The sequence below is a fragment of the Mustela nigripes genome, chromosome 4, assembly GCF_022355385.1.
Source record: "Mustela nigripes isolate SB6536 chromosome 4, MUSNIG.SB6536, whole genome shotgun sequence".
In the NCBI taxonomy this organism is placed as follows: domain Eukaryota; kingdom Metazoa; phylum Chordata; class Mammalia; order Carnivora; family Mustelidae; genus Mustela; species Mustela nigripes.
Window position 1 is genome coordinate 52801871 of NC_081560.1, and position 21215 is coordinate 52823085.

General features: G+C 38.7%; 1 protein-coding gene across 2 annotated transcripts in view; it reads left to right on the forward strand.

Annotated features, from left to right (window-relative positions):
* RAPGEF5 (Rap guanine nucleotide exchange factor 5) overlaps nucleotides 1-21215 on the forward strand; it is a 220618-nt gene that overhangs the window by 59908 nt on the left and 139495 nt on the right. For both annotated transcript variants that reach the window (XM_059396730.1, XM_059396731.1), the window contains exons 6-7: nucleotides 2232-2298; nucleotides 18849-18897. In XM_059396730.1, coding sequence (XP_059252713.1) covers nucleotides 2232-2298; nucleotides 18849-18897 — 116 coding nt within the window. The remainder of the gene's footprint in view (nucleotides 1-2231; nucleotides 2299-18848; nucleotides 18898-21215) is intronic.

Consider the following 21215-nt stretch of genomic DNA (forward strand, 5'->3'; position numbering starts at 1 on the left):
ATCGAACCCCATATCAGGCTCTCTGCTCAGCAGGGAGCCTTTTTCCCCTCCTCTCTCTCTCTCTCTCTCTCTCTCTCTGCCTACTTGTGATCTCTTTCTGTCAAATAAATAAATAAAATCTTTAAAAAAAAATGGGATGAGGGCTGCAGGATGGCTCTTGGGAGGTCACTTCTGTCTGTCTTACACATACTTCCTTTGGAAACATTTTTGGTTGTTTTGTTTTGTTTTGCTGTGTTTTGCCAGGGCATGTTTTGTGCTGGAAGAATGACCAAAGGTAGTTTTGCTTCTGAGCAGGAACTAAATTATCTGTCAATAAACCATCAGTGGTTCAGCAGTGACTCACCAGGTAGCCATTATCAGTCACATACACAAGAACTTCCCTTCCCTTGGAATTCAGAGTTCCTTTCAGCAGTGTATTGAAAACACATTCACGACGGAATCTTTGCTGGTACGAAATACCTCATCCCATAAACTCATTGCTTAGCTATGTGCCAGGGTCTGAAAACCAGGAGCTGGCGGGACGAGCCCCTGCTTCCCTGCAGACGCGGACAGTGCCCAAGCCCTTGCTGGTGCCCGGGTGCTCAGTGTGTTTGGCTCTCAATTTCCCGTCCCATCTGTCCAGTGAACTCAACTTAACCCTGTACCCCTGGTTGGATGGCTTAGGTTAGAAAGGATTGCAGATCTCTTCTCAGGAGAACGTCATGTATGTGGAAACCTCATGAATAGATAATTTTAATAATAAAGTTCAGTGTTCAAAATATGCATTATCAGAGTAACTTGCTTTTTAGGGAATATGGGGATTTATAATGCTCAGTTTGCACTGTCTTTGTTGGGTGGATTATTAGCTTGCATTTCGAGCACTTTGCAGCACAGGTGGTTAAAGGACTTGACAGCGCCAGCCCCGCTTCCTACCTACCTACGGCATGCAGTTCTGGTAAAGGCGAATGGCTTTTCATCCACCGCTCTGATTTAGAGGGTTGGGGTTTGTTGGTTGGTTTGTTTGTTTTCTATGAAAGGTTTTAAAAACAGGAACAGGAAGCCAATGCCAGAATTGATCCAACTCGCTTTTCCCTTCTTAAAGATCTTCTCCTTAGCCCTGCTGCCCCACCAGGCGAGTGCTGGAGCCGACCCCCGGCTGTCTCCGAGATTGAAATCAATCCTTGCCCTGCCATTCTGGTTAACACCGCCCTGCAGGGCAACTAACCCCTGGTCCCTCGGAGTCCATGGAAGGTGGTGAAAGGGATTGCTGTGGAATAGATCTGGGAGATAATTACCTATGCTCAATTAACATTAACTTTTTTTTTCTTTGACCAAGCCAGGAAAAAAAGATGTCATTTTATAAAATTTGCTTTAAAGATAATTTTAGTACACCTGAAACTAAGGTAATACTGTGTGTCAAATATGCTTCATTAAAAAAAGAAATGAATATTTATAAAAATAAAAAAAATTTTAAAAATGAATAATTTTATGTTCATGGATACATTGTTGTGGTGAAAATATTTTCATGAGATACATTACAAAGGTGATTCTCCTAAGCCGACAAACTGATCTTATCTTATATGTTATACCTCATTTTAGTTATTTAGCATATTTAGCATATGTGCAGTTTTCTTGGCTTTTCAACTGGGTTGTGGCATTTTCTTTTCTTTCTTTCTTCTTCTGTGTGTGTGTGTGTGTGCGTATGTGTGTGTGAGGGCTTAGAGCCTTAGAGTACTTTAAAAAAGAGTGAAGAACTTCTGCTGCTGTTGTATTTCACATAATTCCTGTCACAGTATTAGGCCTATAATAACATTTCAAAATATATCGGTTTTGGGTGAAATTCAGATGTGGCAGGAAATTTATGTGTCAGATTTTCAAAATCTGGATTTCATTTAGACTAGTAGGAAATTTTGGTATCTAACCACCTTCCAGTTGTATCTGTATATGCTTTGTGCATGCCCATGTTCATAAAGCTTGTGTCAGAACTATTCTGTGATATCATTTAGAGACAAATACTTGATCCTCAGGATTTAACTGGTAGACTGTAAAGAAGTCCCTGCTAATTGATTTTGAAGGAACACAGTTGGGCTGCCACAGAGCTGGGTCCCCTGGCATTACTGACACCATGCTATTTGCATGGGTACTTTCACTCATGTATTAATAATGCCATTATTTGCTATGTGTTCCCCATAACTTGGTAGATAAATTTGAGCAATCAAAATTAAGAATAAATTATTCTTTGTTTTTCAAAGGTCTCATCAGAAAATCGAAGACTCAGAAGAAAGCAGTGATGAAATTCTTGTTCGTCTAACATCTGCGGTAAGGCATGCAGTTTTTCCTAACTATGGGGGCAAGAAAATAAGGAGGGGTGGGGCTTGAAGGGGGGGCAGTTTGGGTAGCAGTGGAGAGAGACATTTGCTCTCTGGGTACACATCAATGTGGGAGGCCCACATCAAGGCAAAAGGAGACATGGCATTGACTCCTCGGTGCTGTTTCTCCAGCAAGATCATAGATATTCCTGGTGGAAAGTTCTAGAACCGTAGCGGAAACATTATATCTGATTTTTAAAATACAGTATGACTTAACCTAGGGAATGTTGTGACCTGCCACACAAAGGAGAAAAGACCATATGTTTCATTGGGGGAAAAAAAAATTACCTCAACCAAGAAAAGGCCAAGTCATTGGTTTCTAACATGCTAGGCTGCAACATTTTTCAGTTGTTTTCTAAAGGCACCAATCAAGAGCTGGTAATTGCCTTGTTAGTTGAAGAAAAGCTCATGCCCTTCTTAATAGAAAAAGCTAGCAGGGCACCTGGATGGCTCAGTGGGGTAAAGCCTCTGCTTTCAGCTCAGGGTCCTTGGATCGAGCCCCGCCTGCATCGGGCTTTGGCATTGCATTGGCAGGGAGCCTGCTTCCCTTCCTCTCTCTCTGCCTGCCTCTCTGCCTACTTGTGATCTCTGTCTGTCAAATAAATAAAATAAGATAAAATAAAAAGATTCTCCTAAAAAAAAAAAAAAAAGGCTAGCTATGGTTGCTAATCATTGAGCCCTAGTTTTTGATGGACTCTTACTATCCTGTCTGACAAAAATCTTTTATCCATTGGTTTGGCTTTTGGGAAACTTTTCTAATCTCCCCAAAGATTCTTCAGTTCTGCTTTAACTGCATTCTTGAAATGGTAATTGCTGAAAATTGTGTTAGATTGGGTTATATACGTGGAGAAAACTGATGTTTCACAGAATTTTATACACCAGATCTTAGCATCTGCACACAGCTTGAAAGTTAAAAGTTGCCTTACCTATTCTTGGAATGTAGCTTCAAAATGTAGTTTTTGACTAAATACAGTGATTGGTAGTGTAAAACTTCATGTGAAATGGAATCCTGACAGCCTGTTAAGAAAAAATATTTAATGTGACCTTTGCAGTTTTTTATTTAACCTTTTTTTTGAATTGAGGTATTATTGACATATAACATACATTAGTTTCAGGTATATAACCTGATGATTCGGTATTTGTATATATATTGTGAAATGATCACCACAATAAGTCCGCTTAATATCCATCACCTCATATCACCTTTTCTTGTGATGTGGACTTTCAAGATTTGCTCTTAGCCACTTTGAAATATACGGTCGTCACCATACACTACCTCCCATGACTTATTTTATAACTGAAAGTTGACCTTTTGACTCTCTTTGCCCATTGTGCCAACCCCCAAACTTCTCACGTCTGGCAACCACCAATCTGTTTCATCTATCTATGAGCTTGTTTTTTACCGTTGCTGCTGCTGTTGTTTTTAGGTTACACATATATGTGTAATATGTGAGATCATATGCTATTTCTCTTTCTCTGATATATTTTACTTAGCAAAATGCTTCAGCTTCCATCCATGTTCTCACCAATGGCAAGATCTCATTCTTTTTTATGGCAAGGTCGTATTCAATTGTGTGTTTCTGTGTGTGTGTATGTGCGCACATATAGACATCTGTATGTCACGTCTATTTTATCTGTTCATCAATGGACACAGGTTATTTCCATATTTTGGCCATAGCAAATAATGCTGCAGTGAACATAGGGGTGCATATGTCCTATAATGTTTTTGTTTTCTTTGGATAAATGCCCAGAGATGGAATTGTTGGATCATATGGTAGTTCTCTTTTTAATTTTTTGAGACTCTTCCATACTGTTTTCCAGAGTGGCTTCATGAATTTACATTCCCATAAACAGTGCACAACAGTTCCCTTTTCTCAGTATCCTCTCCAACATTTGTTATTTCTTGTCATTTTGATTATAGCCATTTGGACAAGTGGGAGGTAATTTCTCATTGTGGTTTTGATTTGCATTTCCCTGACAATTAGTGGTATTGAGCATCTTTTTAAGTACCTGTTGGCCATCTTTTGTCTTCTTTGGGAAAATGTGTATTCAAGTCTTCAGCCCAATTTTCAGTTGGATTGTTTTATTTTTGCTATTGATTTGTTTTAGTTCTTTATATACTTTGATAGATAAATGACTTGTAAATATTTATCAGATATATGACTTGCAAATTCTCCCATTTAGTGGTTGCCTTTTCATTTTGTTGGTGGTTTCCCTTTGCTGTACAGAAACTTTTTAATTTGATATAGTCCCACTTACTAATTTTTGCTTTTGATATTGGTTCCAAAAAACCATTGCTAAGACCAATGACAGGGAGATTACTACCTATATTTTCTTACAGGAGTTTTATGTTGTTTCAGGTCTTACAATCAAGTCTTTAATCCATTTTGAATTTATTTTTGTATATGATGTAAGAAAGTGATCCTGTTTAATTCTTTTGCATGCAGTTTTTCCAATACCATTTATTAGATCATACTTTGTTCACTGTATATTCTTGGCTTCTTTGTCATACATTAATGACTGTATATGCATGTGTTTATTTCTGACTTCCTGATTTTCTTCCGTTCATCTGTGTGTCTATCTTATGCCAATACCATAGTGTTTTAATTACTGTAGCTTTGTGATACAGTTTGAAATCAGGGAGCATGATGCCTCTAGCTTTGTTTTTCTTTTTCAAGATTGCTTTGACTTTTGAGGATCTTTTGTGGTTCCGTACAAATTTTAGAATTGTTTGTCCTATTTCTGTGAAAAATGCCTTTCGAATTTTGATAGGTATTGCACTATATCTATAGAGTGTGCAGTTTAAAATATTTACTGAAGAGAAGTACCTGTTGTGTGCAAAATCATAACAGCCATCTGTTTAGAAAGCACTCACTGTGGATCAGTTACTGTGTTAAACATTCTCTGTGTTTGTGCACACACACATATACACATTCTGTTAAACATCACAACAACCCTATGAAATAGGTGGAATTATCCCTGTTTTACAGATAGGAAAGCTTATAGAGGTTAAGTAACTTGCCCAAGGTCACTTACCTAGAAAGCAACAAAGCCAGAGTCTGAACTGAGAATTTTCTACTTCCTAATCATGTTCCTTAACTACTATGCCTCTTTTTTTTGGTAATGTAATATATTATTGGAATAGTTTCAGAAGCAGCAAAGACATAAGACATGTTTCCTATAGTTGTACCAGGAAGACAAGTACATATAAAGAGTTCAGGTACAAAGCAGTTGGCAATTGAACACTGAATATAGTGGTGTATAGACTGTAAGTTCAAGAACAGTAACAGCTTCATCGAAGAGACTTGAACTACCAATGAAGGCAATCAGGATTTGAACATGTGGTCATTAGGAGGACAAGTACTCTAGCAGCAGGGTTTATTGTGCAGTTGGAGGAATGAGAAAGTAGGAAGGGAAAATGCTGAGTAGAGCCAACTGTTTAGAGAAGAAGCTCCCAGTTAAGAAAAGTGAAAGACTTTTTGAACAACAGATTAACAAAATGAAATAGACACGTGTAAGAAAAAAGAAAGATGAGGGGCATCTGGCTCAGTCAGTAGAGCATGTGACTCTTGATCTGGGGATTGTGAGACCAAGCCCCACATTGGGCATTGAGCTTACTTGAAAAAAAAAAGATAGAAAGAAGATGAGCTGGAGGTGGGGATACTGATTGAGAGGCTGCGAAAACCTACTTTATCATGGTTTTTGTGGGAACCAAGAGAAAAATGAGTTCAAAAAGGAGCACAAAGAATTTTTTAAAAATCAGTAGGACTAGATAAAGATAGAAGACAGAATGAAAAAGTGATGATACTCTTGGGAAGTTGAATAAAATATCGGGAAGGCAACATGGAGTTTAGACATACTGAGTTTGAGGACAAAGAAATGTAAAATATATAAATATTCAAGAAACACCTGGAGATGTGAATCTGGAGCCTAGAGAGAGGTCAGGACTAAAGGTAGAGGAACCAGTCATAGAGAAGTTGTCTGTTGAGGAGCATACTTGGAAACCTTCAAAGACAAAAAAGAAACGTGAGTGTCTTTGAGTAGGAAATAAAGTTAATGATGAGCTTCCATCTTTTGCTTACTTAAGACCAACGTCCAAAGCAAACCCAATTAAGCTATTTCTCTTTCTTTAGACTAAATTTTCATGATGGAAATTGTAGATAAGAAAACACAAATATCTTGCCTGGATTTGACTGGAATTTGCGATTTTTGTTTACACAGTGTGATTGTCGAGCCGCTGAGGGTAATGTAAGTTAGGCTAAGTTGCGAATGATATGTATTAAATGCCTGTTTGGTGGGATGGGTACATTAGTGGTACTTACAGAAGAACGAGGGGGCATGCGGTGTGGTATGCTGTGCTGCTTGGTTCAGTGAAGCCAGCCATCACTCAGATGGTGGAAAAGAACAGTGCTGAGTATCTGCGCTGAAACACTAACCTGGTAGTGGTAGTGATGGAGAGTTTGCGGACATATCTGGAGAGATGAATTAAAATTACAAATCAAGGGGCACCTGGCTGGTTCAGTCGGTAGAGCGCGTGACTCTTGATCTTGGGATTTTGAGTTTGAGTGCCCCTGTTAGGTGTAGAGATTACTTAAAATCTTTAAAACAAGTGACAAATCGACTGTGCTGAATTTAGGAAGAAAGATCAATGAGGAGAGGGGCAAAATCTAAAACTCTGGGATCATTAATTAGACATACTTACTCCCGTGTATTCCTTCTAAAACCTGATTTGGTTTGTCATTCTCATCAGTTTCAGTGTTTCTGTATGGTATTGCTCTATCCCCTTGCTCATTTTCTTCAGTTCATCCAACCTTACCCTAGAAGCTCTGCATATGATGCTTTTAATGGAATTCCTAAATTCCTTCTCATAGGGTACAGTATCACTCCTCATAGGGTATATTATCACTCCTCTAAGAAATAGCACTGAACTGAAAAAAAAAAAATTATAACCCAAATTGTAAATGGAGTGTTGGTACAAGTTCTAGAAGACCTTGAAGCAAGTACATCCCCCCTCCAAAGCTAAAATGCGTGCTAAGATATATATTGTTTGTTTAAAGTGTTAGAGAAAAAGAAATGTGCTATTAAATCTCTTTTAACACCTCTCCAGGAACAAGAAACATGGTTATAACTGATTGCTGCCCATTGTCAATGTCACAAAAACATTTTTCCTGGCTCAGTGTCCAGAAGTTGTGGTGTAACTCAGTTTTCACATCACCTGTGAACTTGTTCTCTCGTGACTTCTAGCGTTCTTTGTAGTTAAAGTCTTGTTCTCACTTTTTTTTTTCCATTTAGGATTCTACTTTTCGGGTAGAGCAGATCCAGTTTACTCTCATTCACTAAGACCTGCACTGAACTGAGGCCTTTGATTCTTCTCCCTATTTGTCTTTTCTTAGAGTTCTCTTGGGAAATATTTGTTACGGAAGGACAAGTAACTGGGTCTTAATAAACAGGCAGTTGTTTCGTATCATCCAGTGCCCGAAGGAATTCAAGGATGCAAACTTTTCACAACGCGCTATCATGCTGGCTCTCTCCTTCCTCTGCTCTTGCCTGTTCTTGTGTTCTGCTTTTGTGTATTTGGGTCTTCTTTCCTTTGCCATCTTACCTGAAGCTCAGTCATTTTCAAGGACGTGCCTTTCACAGGACTCTGTCTTTTTTGGGTCTGGGAAGCATGTAATGTGGCTAGGATTCCCTCCATTTGTCCTTCTTGATGAACCTACACATGGGGTTTGGTACATTGGGGGGAATCCCTTTTTGAACAGTAGTATCTGAAGATAACAGTGACAGATTTTTCAGTTGGAAACTTTCAAGAAGTACCAGTTCAGGAAGCAGAAATAGCATGGGATTTGGGTTTTGATGAATCTTTAGAAAGTTAGAATTCTCTTAAGAGATTGTGCACCAAGTTAGCAAGGTTTGGAAATAATCTTGGGTTAGTGAGAGTGGGGAAGATTCGGTCACATTTAGTATATGAAGAGCATAATCCAGTGATGATTTTTACCATATTTAGAGAGAGATTTTTTTTTTTTTAAACACTGAATGTTAATTTCCACTTACCCTTTTTCCTGGCTATCTGCCTCTCCGTTTCTGAGGAATGGAGAAACGGAGTGTAGTTAATCTCCCTTTAGTCTATCACAGACCTGAGTGGGCATGTTTGCTCAGAGCATAAAAGTAAGTTAATTCCCCAGGGAATGACTAACCTTCTGTCCGACTGCTACAGGATTACGAATATCTTGTTACCTTATATTTCTTATCTGTGGGGAACATAAAATTCCTACTTGGAATCCTTACGTTGGCTCCAGTTATCCCAGTGGCCTAAAGAGCTACTGTGTGATTGGGGAAAGGCCAAGTAGCTTGAGTTTTCAGACAAAGTGTCAAGGGAAGCCCAAGAAGACAGACCTGGTTTCAAAGATCATCAAAAACACACCAGAGGAATTGTAGCACATTTTGGGCACAATATTCATTGTTCTTGTTATTTCTAAGGAGCCATGGGAATTGTCAGTACCTTTCCTCATTATTCTTTAGAACTCCCTCATCTGCTATAGTGTCCACAGGGCCTTGGGCTGTAGATTGTAGGTCTCTGGGAACCCATGAACAGCTGCAGTTTTCCTCAGGGAGGGTCTCACAGTAACACCTCACCAACCCATGCTTGTTCATACCTGAGCCAACAGGTGAATAGTTGATTGCTATCTTTTCTCAGTCACAAATGCTTATGTGTTTTATATCTATTACACATCAAAATGATTTTCCTCGAGTAGATACCTAAATGCCATATGCACACAGACACACACACACACACATCTTTTTAACATTAATTACTAAGTCACCTCTACTTCCAAAGAAACCATCTGCACATACTCTGATTATGTGGTAACCTCATTTAACTCTAGCCTTGAGAATTTGGTTTTGGTGAGCAACATAATACATGCTGTTTTACCTACTGAAATGATGCTAGTGAGGGGATGTTTATTTAAAAGCATTTGTTCAGCAAGGTGTGAGTGTGTAGAACCCATTCAAGAGTAAAACAGGTCTCAACAAATCCCTTGTGAATAGAAGTGTGTGCGTTTGTATGTGTGTACCTATATGCATTTGTGTATATTAAGGTATCTGGGTATCTCTTCCCAAGGTGAGGAAAATCATTTTGATATGCAATTCACATGGAAAACATAGACATTTTTAATTGACAAGGAATAAAAATACACCATTCAGCTATCAATTTATATATTGACAGTCATGGGTTTGTAAGATATAACCATGAAATCTTATCTGAGGGGAGTTGAAAGAGTTTTAAAAGGATGATTCATGAACATTTCATATAGGTTGCTGCTTTGTGCATTTGTTTAAAATAGAACTTCTAGCTGCTTAGAGGAAGTGTAATTTTGCATCCTTAAGGCAATGTTATAGCTTTATACAATATGTCCACAAGTGCAGAAGGACGAGAAGTATTAATAAAAGAGTGAAAAGTACTTGAGCTTTTGGTAGTGATGGAATAAAATAGATTTTTACTTACTTCCTGTTATTTTATATTGTTGTAGAATTTAAGTATATAATGAAATTTCATATGAATGCTGGGTAGAGATAGTGTGAATTCCACTGCTATTTTCGTAAATGTCAAAATGATGGTGAAGTGGCAGTGAGTTGTCCTTACTGTAGGTTATGTTTGCAGTTCTCTTTTATTTATCTGACACTTGGATTGTTTGGTTTGAATATAAAGACTTTGCAATTTAGAAAATCCCAGAATAGAAAAAAATTCCGTAATGGAACCATTCATTAGTAACTCATTATTAACTTAAGTGTTTATTAGTTCCTAGGTTATTTTTCTTTTATATATACTTTTTACCAAAAAGAAAAAAAAACACCCTTTTATTTTGTGGTCTGTACTTTTCACCAAATATGTTATCAGTGCTGAAAAGTTCCTCCTATGGCATTTTTGTGGCTCTATAAAATATCGTGTTCCATGGATTTTTCATTATCTCCTATCCTAGGCATTGTGGTTATTTTCAGTCTTTTGCTGTTATAAACAATGCAGAGATGAACTTCTCTGTAGGGAAATTATTGAAGAAACCTGCTTGCAGATGTCATTTATTAACGTGCTATTGATTTAAGAAGACCAAGTGAGAAATGGGTGAAAGGCTAAGACTGGCTAATATTTATTGAGCTCTGACCTTGTGCAGGCATTCTGCTAATGCTTTTCATGCACTCTCATATTTTAGTATCCCTCATTCACGTTAGATAGATGGGGAGTTCAAGACAGGAAATATTGGGGCCCCTGGGTGGCTCAGTCAGTTGAGTGTTCGACTCTGGATTTCCAGCTCAGGTCATGATCTCAGGGTGGTGAGATTGAGCCCTGAGTCAGGCTCCATGCTCAGTGGGGAGTCTGCTTGGGATTCTCTCCCTCTCACTTTGCCCCCTCTCCAGCTCTCTCAAATAAATACATGAATCTTTAAAAAAAAAAAAATAGGAAGTATTAAGAGTCCACGTTAATTTAAAATAACAGGTTAGTGTTCAAAAAGCAATGTTTCCACATTATCTTCACTTAAAATATTTTATAGTTACCGAATAGGTCTCAGCAAGTTGAGTATGGTATAGGATTATAGAATTCTCTTCTTATTTAAACAATTTTATGAAATGAAACCTATGAAGTTACATTAAATAGTATTTTAATTTTTAACTTGTTGGGAATCATTAAATACTGGTAAACATGACTGCATAGTTTAGCAATTGAGACATTCATTCGGACTGGCTCTTAAGGTCTTCTGGTTCCATTGTGTGAACTCAGGAGGTACACTCTGATTTTTATGGCAGGTAGATCATGTTCCAGAAGTAGGCTCTATTGGCAGGTTATGACAAGGCCCTAAAAAGCGTTCAGGGATAATTTTTTGGAGGGCCCTGAGGATCTGTGTTACTCTTCGTTGGTAGAGAGAATGGTCCTCCAAAGATGAATACATTACTTGGCACCTGCAAATACTACGTTACAGAGCAGAAGAGATTTTGCAGTTATAATTAAGGCTTTAGACCGGGATTGTCCGCACAGACCCAGTCTAATCACTTAAGAGCCCTTACACACAAAGACGTTGGTCTGGCAGGAGTCAAAGAAAAATGGCAGAAGAGAAGGTAAAGAAAGAATTCCAAGCATGAACGGGGTTCAGTGTTGCATAGCTGGAAGTGAGAACTAGGATCCTATGTTTAAGGACCAGAGAAAGGTCTCAGGAGCTCAGGGCAGGCTGCCAGGGTCCAGCAAGGAAGCAGGCGCCTCAGTTTTACAGATGCAAGAACTAGATTTTGCCAACAGCCTGCATGAGCCTGGAGCCACCAGTAAGGAATACAGCTGTGTCTATACCTGGTTCTGGCCTCGTGAGTCTCTAAGCAAAAGATCCAGGTGAACCACACTACACCCAAACTCCTGACCTCCGGAAGCATGGGATGTTCAGTGGATGTCATTGTAAGCCAATAAATGGGTCATAGTTTGCAATGGCAGAAATACAAAATAAATACACATTCCTTGTTGAATACATACCCACTGTCCCTTGATTCATGAAAGAGCAGTTAATCTCTCATACATCCAAAGCTGCCAGGCCATAGCTAGTTAAGTTCATGGCTATCTCTGAAATTTGAAAGTGAATTTTTTTGTTTAAAATCCCAACTTTTTTTTTTTTTTTTTTTTAAAGATCATATTGATTTATTTGACACAGAGACAGACCGTGAGTGAGGGAACATAAACAGGGGGAGTGGGAGGGAGAAGCAGGCCTCCCATCAAGCAGGGAGCCCTATATGGGGTTCAGTCCCAGGACCCTGGGATCATGACCTGAGCCAAAGGCAGAGCTTAACAACTGAGCCACCCAGGCACCCCTGAGAGTAAATTTCTAAAAATAAATTCTGTCCTTCATACATTTATGAAATCTTCAGAATTCTGTGGACATTTAAAAGTTTATTCTTAAAGTAAATGCTGAAAATACAAACACTTTAAACATGGTTCACAACTTCTCAATGAAACGTACCAGTCCTTTTATATGCATTGCAATGGAGCAGGGGTTGGGTAGGTAGAATGTAACAAGCAGGGGCAGTACTGGTTGTCAAGGAGCATACTCCAAGTGGGAAAGAGGGGCTTAAGCATATGAAGTATTAAAGTAATTAAGGACCGGATCCTTACTATATTTATTTTAAGGCCAACTATATTAATTATAATAACAATATGATGACAGTGTCAAGCAGTGTTCAGATCCTTTAGGTGTTAACTAGTTTGATTCCAAAAACAACCCACTGAGGTAGAAGGCAATGACTCCACCCCACACCCTGGGATCCTAGAACTTCTTCCAAAGTCACCATAAAATAAATGGAGATTTCCTTCTCCTATTTCAGGCTTTTGGATCGTAGGCTCTGAATCTGTTCTTCCAGGGAGCCCTCTCATGTTAGCAATTTTTATAGATGGACTTTCTGATTGGAAAGGGATTTTGTTGATCTGAATTCATCCAAATACAGGTGTTTCCCATGTAACATTCAAACAGATAGGAGACCCCTAGAATTTCTGGGACCTGACTGGTGTTACAGTTAACACTGTTGTTGACACAGTTGAGAATCTTACCTCCAAAAGTGCAATGATTGAAAAAAGGCATCTTACCATGGACATGTAATAAGGAATAAAAGAAATGAGTTTGCAACATACAATATGTCCTTAAAGGTAACTTTTGTTAAATAAATTCTAAATCCATTGAAAAATTATTTAAATGTGGTATAGATTGAAAATACTCTGAGCTTACCAGAAAATGGAAAAAATAATGAGATGTAAACACTAAAAATATAAACAAAGTAAACATAATGCTTTATTTGGTTATTATAACTAAAATTGGAATGTTCAACATATAATTGTTTACTTAAAATACATTTCATATATGTGATATTTTCATTTGTTAAGAAATTCATGCAGCCCAGCAGTTAGGGCTTTGGGGAAATCCCTGATCAGAAACAGTAAGAGCAGTTGTGAAGACTGAAAGAGCAGATACATCTGTTCTTTGGAGAAGATGTTAGTGTTGTTAGCTTGCTCTTTTCAGATTTCTTTCAACCAGTACCTCTGTAGCTTCTCCTGCAGTTTGTGTCATGAAATTTATGAGATTTCCAAAAAAGGCCCCTGGCAGTTATTTTTTATCTGTTTAAGCTTTGTGCCACCTTTATCTCTGTTGGGTGGCTTAGGTGGCTGTGACATCACCAACTCTTCAACTGTAAGCTGACAGATACCACTACCTACAGGAGGCCTTTGCTTGTTCTCTTTTGGTGGTGGATGATTTGAGAAGGAGGCACTGGTAAAACAAATCTTGAGAACAGTCCTTTAAGCTGAGTGCTTCTGATCTCTTTACCTTCCCCCATAAAGCGTTCTCTACTGAACTTCGCATGGGAGACCGTTTCCATGGTGGACGGCTCTGATTATTTGAAAGCCCTCAGAGCTAAAACATACCTTTTTTTAACTTCACTCCATTGGTCTGAATTGTATCTTCGGCCTTTCAGATATCTGAAGCTCATGATCATAAGATCATCTCTTCTCGGCAGCAGGGACACCTCACTTCTGTTCTCAATCACAGACGTCCATACTGCAAGTGGTACCAAGATGATGAGTAAAGGAGTTCATTTCAAGGGTCTTATAATAAACTATAATATAATAAACTATTGGGGATCCCAACTAAATGGGAGGTTTCGTTAGCCTGTGAAAGCTCACTGCTCAGTTTGTATCTTATCTGAAAGCGTGTTGTTTAAGGAGCATGTCTATCTGATTCTTTCTGGAGTTCTTAATGTCCTTACAAGCTTAAGATTTTAGAGTGGTTTAAAGATGAGTATATTTGGGAATAGAACAGGGAAGAGAATTGGATTATGTTTCGTCTTCCATTTAATATAGAAAATTGAGAAAATAGCTTCTAGGTTTGTAAAACATTTCCATCACGGTATCAAAATTCAAATGTTTCTAAATAGATTTACTGAAAACCTTTAGGAAGTCTTTGGCAATTTATTCAAAGTTAGTTTGTGAGGACAGTGCTTTGGTTAGCTAAGGCCTTTGCCACAATTTTTCTGTCTTCCCAAAATGACCTTCATATTAGGCAACGTGGCTTTCAGGGGTCTCTTCCTCCAAGTCTTTTCAGTGAACCTCTCCCAGAGATGCTCCCTGGTACTCAGGGTTTGCACTTGACGCTTCCTCTTGCCTCTTGAGCCTTGGCATTGCCACAAAACAATTTAGTGAGCCTTCGGATTTGGGGGGCTGAAGGTACAACTAAAGTGCCAAAGAGAAGACAAAACACTAGAAGTAAGACCAGCTCTTACTCTTGTTGAATTTCAGGGCTGTTTAGTGAACAGCCCTGCTGATTGTTGAAGAAGTTTAAAATATTGCAACATGTTTCTGATGGGTCACAAGGGGAGAGGGACACTTTCAACAAATGTCTTCTTTGTCCCTTAATTACCCTAGCTGTATAGATATTCACAAGAGCAGATACACCCTAAGCTACAGATGTGTTTTTAATTATTTAGTGCTCTTGTATATTGAATCAACTATGATTTCAGTTAAAGTTTCAGCATCTTAAAAGTGTCCTTGCAGTTTTCCTTGTTCTTCAGCCACTGGAACTGCTGATGCAGGAACTCGGTCTTATCATTTGATTGGATTATAGCATAATTCTAGAGCTACACTACAGGGAAGGCCATGTTCTTCACAAATGAATTAAGTTAGAGGAGAACAACCTACAAAGGAAAGATGGATTGCCTTTTGAAATGATTATAAGATTAAAAGTTGAGACTTGGGAAAACTAAGATAACCTTATTGAACAAAACAGTGATGGTCAAGCCTAGAGTCCATTACTTAGGGGCCTTTGAAACCACAGCAGAGCAAGTTTTCTGCACTCTCCCACAGAGTCGGACTTAGTTGGGGCTTAGTGTCCAAAGTTTTTTTAAAGATTTTAAAGTACAGTCAGACTTGGGAACTACCAAAATAGCTTGATGAAAATCCAAGCTAGTTAAAGAAAGCATTTCTTAATAAAGCAGTGACTCCATAGCTATTTGATAACAAGAAGCATGAGGGGAAAAAATGAGGAGCAGAGATTTTAGTGAACAGTTTGTAGAGGTTTACCATCTCTTATTCACTTTTGAAGCGCAAGAGCTCTGGAAAACAAGTTTCTCAGTACTTACTCAGTGACAAAACCTAACCTACTCTGAACATATATAGTGGAAAGTCCCAAGGCCCTTTTCTAGTCTTCCATTGTCTCATTTGGTATGAATAATTACACATTTCACTGCAGAAATTTATTCATGTGTCTGATTTCTGATGATGAGTTGTTGCCCCAGACCTCCCTGAGGATGTGACATTGATAGAGTCCCTCTCTGAAATGGATAAAAGTTGGAATTCTGAACTACATCTAGCCCCAGGGGGTGCAGATCATGGTGGGGAAGGGCTGTCATGGGGAAGGTCAAGGTAATAGTGTACCCTCCTTCTACTCACTGAGGCAGTGGATTAGCACCTACATTAATTAGAAAAAATGGCCAGTAGCGGCACATGGCTCTTGGCTCTGGCCACATCCATGTCTTGAGCCCAATCTTAGAAGAGGGTTCATTTCAGCCACAGAGAAAAACGAAGGTTAACCATCAACACGAGTAGATCAAATAGAAAAATAGTCATTTTCTGATAAAAGACTCCTCGGGAGAACAAACTGTCTCAGACTTTGGTGGTTTGGAACTACACATTTATTATCTCAAATAGTTCCTGACTGTCAGGAATTCGGAGCATCTCACAGCTGGGCTGCTTTTGCTCGGGGCGGCTCAGGAAGTTGTCAGAATGGGAGCCAGGATCCCGGCTGTCTGGTGCTGGGACCGGGACTTTGTGTTCAGTGCCAGCCAGTCCCTTCCTAGAAAATTCTAGTTTCTGTTTCTGCAGATGCCCAAAGTTTCAGTTTTCAGTATAAATGTAATAATTATTGGCAGAGGAGGCCCTGCGTCCTTCTGATATTCCGTTCTGAAGAGACCTCCTGGGAGTAGCTTCTTAGTGGAGAATGCCTTCTCCTTGTTGTTTTTCTCTCCCCCTAGATCCTTTCCATGATTTTCCAGAAGTTGCATAGGCATCCACCTCCTGTGGGCTAGTGAGTGACTGTTGATGACTGCTCTGGATAATACCAGGAAAAGACAGACAGATCCCTGCCTCGGTGGAGCCTCCTCTAGAAGACAGCACTTAGTCATTCATTTGAAAACTAGTAAATACTTGGCAGTGTGCTCTCAAAAAAGAAAAAAGGTTCTGTGGAGATGCTGTAGGAACATATAATAAGATCTTAGCTAGTTTGTGTTTTTGCTTGATCAGTGCTTTGTCCTTTGTGTTTTATACCTACCCGAAGGGTGTTTGTCAAAAGCATTCTGGGGCAAAAACATGGAAGCTGTTGCATACCCCACTCCGCATAACACACTTTTAAATCCTCCCTGACTACAGACACTTGGGGGATTTTGTGTGGTTCTGTAGGGTATTCTCATTTACTTTAAAACTTTTTTTTTTTTTTTTTTTTTTTTTAACTTAGGTTCTTTCTACATTCACCTGTGAAGTTCTCATCTCTCTCATTGCCCTCTGTCCCCTCCTTCCGGCTCGGCGGAAATGTTGTGTCCTTTCCTCACGCATTCCCTTTCTCCCTTTCTTGCCCTACCTCATCTTTGAAAGGATGAGGTGTTATACAAAGCTGGGAATCTAATACCTTCCTTTTCTGAGCTCTTTGTCTTTTGAGACATTTCTGATTAGAAGAAGAAAAACTGAAGATCTGCTGAAGAGAATTTGGGGAAACTGAGAGGAGGCTGAGGAAGACTGTTTTTGATCTTCTGTAAGCAAAGGAAGGGATCTGCCTCTGGCTACTTTTCCCCGTCTGTGCTTTCTTCTTGGCCGTGAGCCCCACTGGGATCTTCCCTGTGAGGTCATAAAATCAGAAAGCCGTTGACCAGACCCTAGTGGATGTTTATGGTCTGCCTCTTTGCCGCAAGTATTTGTGACACGGCGAGGGAAGAAAATCCTGAATAGAGAAGGTGATAGAACTGTTACAAATATGTCAAGTATGCAGTAAGTGATGTTTTTAGTGTGTGGCTGTTTTTATTTGACTACCCGTACAAGTATTTGTAAAGGTTTTTCTCTGGTCATGTATGCCTTCTCTTTCCCATCGCCCTCTTTTTCTCCCTAAGTTGTTCAACTGCAGATTATCCTACTGCGAGCATTTTCAGAACTTGGAGAGGGACTGATGGACTTCTCATTACTGCATAATTTCCCAGAGAGGGAGCCTCCAGAGGTATCAAAGAATGGGCTAAATGAAGAGTAAGCCCTTCTGCGTGGGAAGCATAGTAGCCAGGAGGGGAAAACACAGCAGTAAGGCAGTGGTGGTGGGGAGAGAGGAGAGCTGCCTTCCTCAGGGGCCATGATCCTGGCCGCTGAGAGAGCAGTCCACAGCAGGGTCCCAGAGGGTAGCATATAGATCTACTTTTGCCTTCAAGTAAATGAATATAAATTAGATTAACTTCAATAGCAAGTCTTATGTAACCTTGAACTTGTGTGTTCTCCCTTTAAAATGTCATTAGTATAATAAGCTGCAGGGTGCTTCCGGACTCACCAGCACCTCGAAACACCTGAACATATGCACACTTCTGAGCTTAAAAGACCGTCCTAGAGAGGAATGAGCTTGTGCATTGTGGAGTTTTTATTGCTGCTAAACATAGATTTCCCAAAGATTATCTTCATGGTATCTTTTTTTTTAAATCTTGTCTTTGAAAGTGACTATGGTTATCATTTTTGTCTCTTTTTTTATGTTCCTCTTTGGGAATGCTTTTAGGAAAGGATTTAAGCCTTCAAAGTTGAGGGGGAGTGAGTGTGTGCGGAGAGAGAGAGACTGGGAGCAAGCAGAAATGTGGACAAACAAGTGGGGTTGAGGGGTTTTAAAGGTCGTCTTGTCTGTTCCCATTTCACCTCCTCTGGGACAGGGTGGTGCTTGCTTTTCTGTTTTTCATGTTTTCCAAAATGGCTGCTGTAAACCTGCCAGACTTCAAATGAGCATTGATTGTGTTTGAGTAGAGATCCAAGTACACCAGAACCACCTATTTAATTTTTCTAGAATTTCTGTGTAAGCTAGAATCTTTGAAGGGTTAAAGAGTGTTTAATATCTTTACCAAGGTGTCATGCATGTTTTAGTAATTGATTATTTGTGTCATTTCTAAGTATTTTATAATTACTGTTTTGAGGCTTTTCCCCAAAATACCAGTGTTTTACAATGTATACATTCTGGCAACTGCCTAATTTCTTGTGAAAGTAAGTCAATATGATTCTTCCAGATTTTTGGCCTAAAATTTCTATGCAGAGGGTTTTCCCTGATACTAAAAACAAACAAAACCCCAAAATGGGACAGCAAATATAATTTCTATTGCCATAACTCCTAATTTCGGTTCATACCTAAACACAAAGTACTGCTTTTGATAACTACATTTTTCTTATTCTAATTTGATCTTTTCCCCCTAATATCTTACCAGGTACAGAGAGAACTAGCAGCTGTTATTGCTTTGAAAGCAAGGAAGTCTGGTGAGTAGTCTTTCCTGGAACTGGGTGTATCTCAGGAAGTTTAGGTGCAGAATGCAGAAAAATATCACTGTTTCTTTTTAAAATGATCTATTCTGCCATTGAAATAGCACAGAATACTCTATGTAGTTCTTTAAAATTTCACTGCTTTGCTTTCATATTTTAAGGAAAACTGAAATTAAAAATAAAAAAAAATATGTCTGTAATCTGTTGCAACCATGAAGAAAGTCTCTGTACACAACCCAAGAAGCAAATCACATTGCATTTACCTATCGTAATGACAGAGGAAAATAACATGAAGTTGGTCTTTGTTTAAGAGTATATTTCTCACCTCAAAGCAGTTTCTTCTAAAAATAATTATGTAATGACTTTAAAAGCAAGCTTTTATGTAGGACTAATTGCGTGGATCTGATCCCTGATACCTGTAGGACACAATCTGGAAGTGATCTGTGGAAAGGAAAAGGGAGCTTTCAGATACATTTTGAAGGAGAGAAAGCCATACTCTGGTGAAATTCAATATGAGATGGAGACTTAGTGAGGTAGAAAAACACTTAGGAAGAGTGGGAGAAGGGGGCATTGTTTGCTGTTCAGAGGGAGGAGGTCATTGCTGAATAGAATGACAAACTGAGGGGAAATGCTACTTGGATCACGGCAAACTGGAGTAAGACTTTTCGAGCAGAAAGACTATGACAAAAATCGAAGAAATAAATGGAACAAAATGCCTCAAAAACACAAACCATGCATTTTACATTTTTCTTTTTCTACTTAGAAACGCTAAGAGTTTGCTTTTCCCTCAGTTACTTTTTGAATCCAATACACCTTAGTGTGAATGAGCTTTCCCCACGTAATCTCTTCTGCTTGTTGCTTTGGTTGATGGAGAGGACACAGAGCCTGCATGCCATAAAGGCGGAGAGAGGATGCGAAGAACAGCCATCTTGACCCCCGGGGTAATGAGGAGGGGGCAGCCTGGATAGGGCTCATAAGTGCCAGCGTTAGATCGTGGTTGCTTGCGTAGGTGGAAGCCTGATGGAGAAAGGACATCAGTATAGAGGTTTTGGGAGAGAGGGCCAAGAGATCAATTCTGCTAGAGCTGCTCTTTGTTCCCATAATCATAAGGAAACAAAACCTATGGTCTGTTTGAGTTGGAATGGTAGGATTTTTTTTTTTTAAGTTTCAGAAAAAAGGGAAATAATAAACTTGCAGTGTGTCGTTGCTAGAGAAAAACAGAGCAAATAAATATAGATAGGCTGGAGAAGTGGGATGGAAGGGGACATTTGAACAAAACCCTGAAATCAGTGAAGGGATGAGCCATGTGGAGAGCCAAACAAGAGCATCTGGGCACAGGTACGTAAAATGTAAGACTTAGGTGAAGGGTTTATTTTTCTGTGTTTGTTGTTTGGGTGTTTAGGCTTATGAATGTCCAGTTGCCCCAGCTCCTCTGTTGAAGAGACCATCTTTCTTTCATTGAATTGCTTTTATGCCTTTGTCAAAAATAAGTTGGGCATATTTGTGTGGGTATATTTTGAGGTTCTGTGTTGTTGTTGATTGAACAGATTCTGTTGGTATGCACCCGTCTTGATTACTGTAGCTATATATAATCCTTCTAGGATTTATTTTCATGTCAGTAGTATAGATCTGCATCATCAGTAGTTTTGTTAGCTAAATATATGTACACTTTATTTAACTAATTCTTGGCTGTACATTTAGGTTTTTAATTTTTTTCCTATTTTAAATAATAATAGAAGGACCTAAATATATATTCTTGTGCTTGTGTTATTTTTGCTCTTTTCCAATTATTTTCTCATTATTATCTATAAAAGTATATAAATGTTAAAATTGGAATATCTAGGTTGATAGCTAGGTGTAGACACTGTTAAAGTTTTGTTCTTCATGTTTAGGACTTTAAATCATCTGCAGTTTGTTTTTATATATGCTGTCAGGTAGAAATCAAATTTTATGTTTTCTTTATGCTAAGCCAGTTACCCCAGGAACATTTATTGGACATGATGCTAACTCTATCATACATGGAATTCATATATATTATTTCAATTACCTACCAGAACTTTATAATAATAAGACTTTTTCTGGGGTAGGAATAGGCAAATCTCTTTTTACCTTTCTTCTTCTCTTCATAGTATTTTTTTGGTTAGGTTCTGTGAAATCTCCTTCAGAATTTTTAAAAGTATATTGCATTTATAGATCTCTAGATAAATTTGACATTTGTGAAGTAAGTGTTTCCATCCATGAACTGAGGATATCTTATTTTTTCAAATTTTTAGTACTGCTGTGAAAATTTATCTGTAAGGCCTTGTACATTTTGT